The sequence below is a fragment of the Nestor notabilis genome, unplaced genomic scaffold (genome assembly GCF_000696875.1).
Source record: "Nestor notabilis isolate BGI_N333 unplaced genomic scaffold, ASM69687v1 scaffold2230, whole genome shotgun sequence".
In the NCBI taxonomy this organism is placed as follows: Eukaryota; Metazoa; Chordata; class Aves; order Psittaciformes; family Psittacidae; genus Nestor; species Nestor notabilis.
Genome location: NW_009909499.1, coordinates 39,625 through 48,362, shown reverse-complemented (window position 1 = coordinate 48,362; position 8,738 = coordinate 39,625). Strand labels below are relative to the sequence as shown.

The 8,738-nt window shown below is 37.7% G+C and overlaps 1 protein-coding gene across 1 annotated transcript; it reads right to left on the bottom strand.

The window, feature by feature from the left end:
- Nucleotides 1-235: 235 nt before the first annotated feature.
- Nucleotides 236-2,161, bottom strand: CCR6 (chemokine (C-C motif) receptor 6). Its single transcript, XM_010019537.1, has 2 exons — nucleotides 2,153-2,161; nucleotides 236-1,318 (listed from the first exon to the last, which is right to left on the bottom strand). The coding sequence occupies exons 1-2, from the start codon at nucleotides 2,159-2,161 to the stop codon at nucleotides 236-238; spliced, it is 1,092 nt and encodes a 363-aa protein (XP_010017839.1).
- Between the last annotated feature and the right edge of the window lie 6,577 nt (nucleotides 2,162-8,738).

The following is an 8,738-nucleotide window of genomic DNA, read 5'->3' as shown; positions in this document are numbered from 1 at the left end:
CTAAGAGACTGCACTTTAGAAGACTGTGAATGTTAGAGAGATGAATATCATTTCAATTTTCCATAGGATGATGTTATTCTTTTGTTGTAATTCTTTTCCTGAGAGGAGTTGTAGACCATGGCAGCTCCCTTAAAGGTCAGAGAAGCCTAAATGACTTGCAGTCACAAGCACAGTGACACTGGTATGGGTTGCTCAGTGAGAAGAGCCCTTCAGTAGTAATGGTGTTCAAATTGTATTATATAGTAAAAGAAGATCCATTGTCAGTCAGAGTTTCACTAGTCTGTCTTGAATGATAAATATCAGAGTTTGTCCTTGAACTACGTTTATTGTATTTCTTGTACCTCCTGCACCATAAGTCCTTCATTATCTTCACAAAATAACTTCTGAACTTCACTCCAATAAATGCATAAAGCACAGGGTTCATGCAACAGTGTAAAAATGCTACAGCTTCAGTGGTGTATTTTGCATAGGCCATTATCTTGTCACTTTCACAAGATTTGTCTATTTTGCCCATATTTATGGCTGTCAGAAGAAGAACAATATTATAAGGTACCTGGCAAAGTAGGAAAACAGCTACAATTAATACAATCACACGGATTGCTTTGTTTCTTTTGGAATTCTGAGCTTGTTGTAAGGATTTGACTATGAATGTATAACAAAAAATCATGAATATGAAAGGTATGAAAAATCCAAATCCAACTTGTAGACACAGCAGTAGTGATTTCAACATTGTACTTTCAGACATTCTACCAAATTTCTGATCACAAATCTTTTTTGTTTCATTGGAGAAGCTGTAACTTTCACTGTATAGAAAAGAGGAAGTGGAGATTAAAATTGATGATACCCACACAGCCAAACAAATGAGTTTACTGTATGCGAGTGTTCTTGCCCTGAGTTTAAATGACCTCGTTGCCTGTACAATAGCAATGTACCGGTCCACACTGATAAAGGCCAGAAGCAGCATGCCACAGCTGAAGTTGATTGCATAGATACCCCTGGTGATTTTGCAAACAAAATCACCAAAAATCCATTCATCAGCAGCATAATTCACTGCCCACAGTGGAAGAGTGAGAACAAACAATATGTCTGCTATGGCCATGTTGAGGAGGTACACATCTGTCATGGACTTGGTTCTTTCATACAAAGCAAAGGTCATCACTACGAAGATGTTACCAACTAGGCCAATGATACAAATCAACGAATATGTAACTGGCAGAAATACTTTTGTGAAGTTCCTGACTTCCAGTTTAGAACAAGGCTGTGTGATTAGAGAAGCGTAGTCTGAATAATATTGATATTCTGAGGTACAAGACTCTGTCTGTAAAAGAAAAGGTCACCAATTAACACAGAGGTATTAATCTCTAATTTCTACATAGTAGAATGATGATAGGTAACAAAGTCATACAAATACAGTACTTTTTGGAAATCTTTCAAAACTTGGTTTACAAGTATTATAGGGCTTGATGATTTGAAATAGAAGTGAAATTTCCCTCATGATAACTGTAATACTTCTGTTCAGTCCTTCCCATATCTCAGCTTCAAGCCTGTACCAAACTCATCTAAAGATAGTCCACATCACTGTTTCCTTCTTTACACTGTTTTACACTGTTTCACACTGTTTCCACTCAACACAGCCCAATTACAAACGCATTTAACACTGCAGAGGAGACTAACTCCGGAATTTCACAAAATCTGAATTAAAATATGAACATGGAGATAACATTTTTGGGTGGGCAAAAGGTTTCCATCGTTAAATACGTTACGCAGAAAGGATTAGTCTGGTGTCACAGAATACCTTACAGTTTAAAAGTCTAAATTTGAAGCTGGGGTCTAGACTTCCTTTAGTGTCATCAAGGGATGGGAAAAGGCCCTAGAAGGGCTCCAGAATGATTACTTCTCTTCACTCAGCTAGACAGGCAAATCAGGAAGGCTAACCTGAGACACACACCACAAACAGCAAACCTATAATTACATTAGAAGGGTGCAAACCCAATAAACAGTGTGCTTTGACAGCATAACTGCTGTCAGAAACATCTCTTCAGCTGATCACTCCTGAGATTAGGGCATTTGAACCAGCAGCCTCAAAGAGCTGGGACTTCCAGATCCATTGGTTTATTGATGTACTAATATAGTTTATCAATTAAGTACTTACACAATTCATTTTGGCAGTACACCTCTCAGAAAGTAAAATATGTTGAGAACTTCAAAATACTTTCCCAAGTATTTCTGTAAAGAAAATAAAGTAGATTGGATTGGGGAACCAGCACAAGAAATGTGAACAATTTATTTCCACAATTGAAAATAAAACTGTTCTTCAAAGAAGAATCTCATCACTTCTACTGTATCAACAATACAGAGGAGCATCTCAACAAATCACACATTTCTGCAGCACAAGGTGCAGTTGTGGAAAGTGGATGGTTTGTAACAGTATCATTAAAAGCACAATCTTACCTATGGAATGTTTATTTATGGAGGTAATAAACGATATAAGAGAATATGTGACTTCTATTTCACCTTGACTTTGCACCACAAGAAATCGGTGTGTTGAGGGGAATACAGAACAAATAAACAGAACTAACTTTGTATATGCCATAACAGCAATATGGCACTGTGACTATTTGATTTTTTGCTCTGGCATTTTATCGGTGTGTCTCAGCACTTTTAACATCACATTACTTGAAGGTTTTTATTATACTACTGAGGTAACCTAAGAGTGCCAGGATAATTGCATTCTACTGTGTAAAGGATAGTATACAACATATGAACAGACTGAGCACTACTGTTGTTTTTCCTTTGTTCAGCATTTGGGTCTTTGTGTTATAGACTTCACTTTATGAAAATAATATGTTTCTTCATCACTGTGATGCTACTGAAGTATTTTACAAATGGTAATTAATTTGCACAACACCCTGTGGTGAGAAATTATTATTATATTTATTTTACAGGGAAACAACCTGAGAACTGAGTCATTAGAGTAAGTATCCACTTGAAATATTCAGTTTAAGATGCCTGTCCCCCCCCCAACATCACTTTTAAGAGGGCTTAGCATTATGAAGGGCTTCAGTTATGTAAAGCATTAAATCCATTGACTCTGGTTGTAGCCAAGCTCAGGCTTCTCCAAATCAGACCTCAGAGTCTAAAGTCATAGACAGATAAAATGAGGAACATGCCATTGGCAGCTACATGCACAAAGTTGGGCTTAAATGATTTGTTTAATTTTACACAGGAATCCATGGGCAGGAGATGTAGTTCCTTGGCATTCCCCTGCATGAGTTCAGTCCTCCTTTCCATCAGTTGCTCTGTGAGACTGGCAGATACCAGCAATTCAGTAATTGCAGGGACTGGGTGACACGAGGTCCCACGTTTGTTAAGGCTGTGAATGACAGTTTTGTCTATACTTTGTCTGCTTTTTGTTAGTTGTGCTGCTAATTAGGAAATGTGCACAGAACAACTTTAAGTCTAGCTAAACAAAACCTTCCTGTCTGGGAATTACCTGAATTCTGAGGGAGAGAGAGAAAGACAGGTAGATAACCTGCGAAAGTGGGGCAGATGCAGCCCAGATATAATTGGGAAGCTGGGGAGGAAAAGCACCGAATGCTCTCCAAAAGCACAGTAAGGATGAAACTCTATGACTCTTTTGAGGAGGCTGGCTCATGACAGAAGACTGCAGATGAGTAAAAAGCCACACTATATGATTTTGCTTAAGCATCACAGCTTCTCTGGTTTTCCTGCCCTTTAAATAAATCTTTAACCACCACTGCTTCCTCTGCTGGTTTTTCAAAGCTGTTTTTTAGAAGCTGTAGGCATATGACAGCCTGAAAGTGCTTTAACAGCTCCTGAAGCAGGCTTTAAACACTTTAAAGTGTCTCCCACATGTAGAAAGGTAAGGCAAACAGGTAAGTTGTACAGTTCACGTGGGGCTGTGGTCCCCCCAGCCCATCTTTGAGCAACTAGTCTCCACCTGCTGCTTTACAGTCCTCTGACCCCAGCCAGCCAGATGCCCATGCCTTTGCTCGGTGTTTCTGTTACCCTTTGCGCTTGGCTGCAACTACAGTAACTCTTCAGTGAGACAGCACTAAATGGGCACCTGTCTAGATTATTATTTTAGAAACTTATTTTATTGTTGTAAGAAAAATGTCTTTCTAGATATCCAATATTCGTATCTTTCTAGGACATATATGGTTAAAATACAGAAACAGAGCCCTGAGAGCATATATTCTCTATAAAACAATCACTCTTCATTCCACTTAGCCAGATGTAAGTACAATGTTTAGAAGAAGACAGGTTGAAGGCATTTACAAGAAATGCCTGCAGCTTGCAAGCAGGGCTAAGAAAGGAGGTCTCTTCAGATGAGCACTGAAGAAGGGCTCTCTAGCCCTCAGAAGAGCTCAGCAGAAGCCTTCAGGGAACAACAGCTACACATCATAGGAGAGCTCTGTGCTCTCCCTGATGTCGTAGGAATTCCCAAAGGCACCACCAGTAACACATTTATTCAGAAAAGTACTTCAAATGTCCAGCAAAACTTCATGAGGGTGGTTGGTATGAGAGTAGTAGAGAAAGACTCAACTGAAACCAGAATCACATAGATCAGATTTAGAACCTGATTTAAAGCTCTTGAGCTGATTTCCTTTTCTGAATTTAAAACAGCATTCACTGAAGTTAGTGAGAGGATGCACTGGCTGCAAAGGAAGTGGAATCAGAACTCTAGAAAAGCAATTTTCTTTAAAATTTAAATCTTTCTAACAGACTTTCAGTATGCACCTTTATAATCTATAATCTGCATATTTATGGCTTTTTATAACATTAATGTATTAGGTAATTACTAAAAATAAATTTCCACGTATATATGGTGTGCGTGTGATCTAACATTTTTCATATGCTACATATGGACAAATGTCTATGCACGTGGACACCAACATACTTATGTTCTGAATATTAAATATATAAGCCTTGCTTTTTTTAGCTTATTATTTTTCCACTTTATCCACACTATTGTATTTCTTTTCACTATGAAAGCAATATGTGAGTACTCAAAAGTAAGACTAAACTACAATCTTAAATATGAATACATTATTTGAGCTGTACAAGCCAAAGAAGACAATGGATAAAGAAAGACCTCAGGAAACAGACAGAATTCTATAAGGTAAAAAATTCTCAGTACTTGGAGGGGATCAAGAAGTAGTTTTTAAGCACTGCCTGCCATTGTAAGTACACTCCAACTTAACGTGTTTGGTTTAAAACATTAATCATATATATATATACACATTATAAATCACCTATTTTATTTTAGTACTTACCAGATTTGCAAATGGTCTGAAGATCATGTGAAAGAGGATGTGTGATACTGTTACATTCTTTTGTGGCTGCTTCAAGCACATTTACCATCAGCCTCAACAGGAGCACGCTCTAATTTGAAAAACAAGAAATAACAGCAATAGTTAAAGGTACGGAGTTAAATTGAAATAATCACCACTTCCTCCTCACAAGCAGTAATAATAACCTGCTTTTTTACGTAAAAGAAAGTATTTAACCTTATCTGTGCTGGAAGCATGCAAGCTGGAGGCAAGTCATTTAGTAATTAGGCTACCTACGACTAATGTGCTAGCATTAGAATCATAAAAAGTAGGGTGTTAATTTCACTGTGCTCAAAACACATGCTGAATGATGGTCTATTTTTGCAAAGGGTGTTCTTCATGTCATGCAGATAGGCAGTTTAATTGTTAATTACTTAAATCAGCAAGATTACTTACAGTAGTTACTGTCACTGAGACAACTGTTAGTTACCAAATTGAATAATTGCTGGTTTTCTGAAGAAAAATAATAATAATCTGGTAAATTTCAAGGTGCACATTATCCAAACACTTTGTCTGAACTGCTAACACAAAATATTCAAGGTGAAGAAGGAACATGCAATTGTATATGCCTGTTTGGCACAAACATTTGCTGTTTCTGTGCATTCTGTTCAGATCTGTTGTTAAAGTTAGTTGGAATTAGACATGAAAATATTTTATTTTATGGTGTTTCTTTTCCAGACCTTAGTTTCTGATGACAACTTAGATGTTTCATTAGCAGGAAAAACACAACTAGTAAAAAAACTCTTTAAACTCTTCATTTATTTCAGAAATTGTGTGTGTGAACTTTCAGTTGGAGCTTGAGAACCCATTAGAAACATCAGATGGCATTAATACAGACAGCCTTGTAAGATATCAGTAAATTAATAGAATGCTGGAACCAAAGAAATGCAGGATAGTAGATGTTACACTCACCTCTTTTTCAAAACTGAACATACAACAATAGCAGTGGCTTCCTAACAGCTTCAGTATGGCACTGCTTTCTGCTAACCATACCCAGGGAACGAAACCAAAATGCTGCATAGTGTCAAAATATGACTTAGTAGATTTAGAGTATCATGTCATAATGATTCATTCTAATTTAAGCAGGCACATTTCATTTTCTCAATGGCTAATTTTCATGGGAACCAAGACCTTGACTGCAGCTATGACAAAATCCCAATATATTTGCATAGATCAACACAAAGATACTTAAAAGCCCTGAAATGCAAGTTTTGTTTTTTCCTATATGTGTGAGCACCTGTGGACACAGTGCATGCATGCTTGCTTTGATTGTTACTGCTGAAAAGCCATCTTCACTGTTTGATGCATACAAAGCCCAAAAAGTGTGAAATCTATCTGCACTGTGGTTCAGATAACTCACTGTAAGATTAATTTGGCCTCTTCATTGCTGTTTGGACTAACCTGTTCCCTGTCATTACAGATATGGAGAAAGTTATGAATAAATCCGTAATGTAGTTGTGTATGTAGCTGTGTATTCGAAATAAGGTCTGGTAAAGTTACATGGAGGAAAGAAGATGTGTAAGTTTCAGTGTAGAAAAGAAGAGGTAAAGATAGAAGGCCAAGAGAAACAACTGTTGAAAGATTATCTCTATTTAAAATTTCTATTGACAAATCAAACCAGCAGCTGCAGTTAAAAGACCAGGGTGCAGCAATGGTCAAAAGACAGATTCCTAAAAGCTGCAAGGATGAACAAGTCATGAGGCAGATGTTCTTCTCCCCAGGTGTCTGTATCTGGCCGTCTTCAGAAGCAGGACATGGCACTGAATGGACCTTTGTGGTCTGTGGGACAGCCTTTGAACTCTCAGCAGCCACCACGCTCGCCAGTGTATCTTAACTGCCTGAAGCAGTCCAGGTTTAGTGACTTGCAAGAGCTGCTGAAGGACACCTATGCTTTAATTGGCCTATGAAGATGAGCAAGGACAGCTGAACTGTCGGTCAATGTGAAAGGGCAGGACAGAGGCAGGGAGTGAGTGGGAAGGATGCATGAGCAGTGATGTGGCGAAGGGTGCTAAAGAACTGCACTGCATTTTGGTTTTCTACATTGAGATGATTGGAAAGCTGCCCAGACCTTATGACTCTTTCAAGACATCCTTAATCACAATAGTGAAGTACTTTTCACTGTATGATTTCATAATTAATAAAAATTTCCATCATAACATTTTCATCACAGTCTCTGATGTTTTGAAACATGGGCTCAAATCCTGTTAAAAACAGAAAATTCAGAGTAAGAACACAATCTATGTTGGTAAAGGAATTTGCCAGTATTTCACTGTGAGCCATTCCACTGTGGGCCTTTTAAGAGCTTCTTTCTCATAACACTGAGACTAAAGAGGTGGATCTATATCTTGTAAAGCAAATTTCATTACAGAAAGACAAACCTAGCCCATGGCAGTCATGTAAGCAGCAAATAATAAGTAATAGAAGTAGAAAATCCCCCTGTATTACAAAAATGGAAGTGATTTCAAGTCATCGACTAAGTCCATGATGACTGTAGTCCATATTCAAACAAGCACTTCTGCTTCCAGTAACAGTTTCCAGCAGCTCACTCCGCCAAAGCTTTTTGAATACTGACAGATTAGCCTGTGAAGCAGCTGAATACTGTCAACACTGATTCATGGAATGAGAGTCACTAAAGATAAATAAGAATTTTAATAGTTAATTAAAAGACAAATCAGAAGTTTAGTTTATCCATCGTAAAAACTATTGCTCATCTTCTTCCATATTCAGCGGTTTTCTGAGTATCTCATGCTTTTAGTCTGCAATATATTCACTATTCAGCATGAACAACAGTCTTTCAGAAAGTGAAGAATTCACCACGTAGGTGAATGCCCAAGTTAATGTAAGTTAACTAGTTCAACTTACCTTCTCAGTACACTTTCTTTTGACCCAGTTACAAAACCCAGACAGCCTTCCTTGCAGACGTTTTGTGCTTCACTTCACACCGTGGCAAGTGGAAAGGGTTTCTTTCTTTTTATCACAACTATTTGAAAATCTGCATGTTATGCAAATGGACCCCCCCCCCCCATGTAGTTAGTTTTTGTTCATATGTTAGAACCCTGAAAGGAAATCTACTCTTGTGTAGCTAATGGTTATTGTGGTTTCTCAAATCTCACTACGTTAGTTTTCTGCCACCACTAATTAAGGAAAGAAAATATTGAAAGATAAGGAAAACAAAACCATCATCTGGGTTATTCCAGAACCCACATGCTTCTTCTGGAATGACCTGGGGGGTTTTTTAATTCTAAAAGAAAGTCAGCACATACACCCCACTCTGTTCCATCCTGCTTTAATGTTTGTTCAGTTAATTTTAGACCAGTCTAATCTAATTCAAAAATCTAGCCATCTATCTGAGGTTCTAATCTCTTCAGACTACAAAATGTAAAC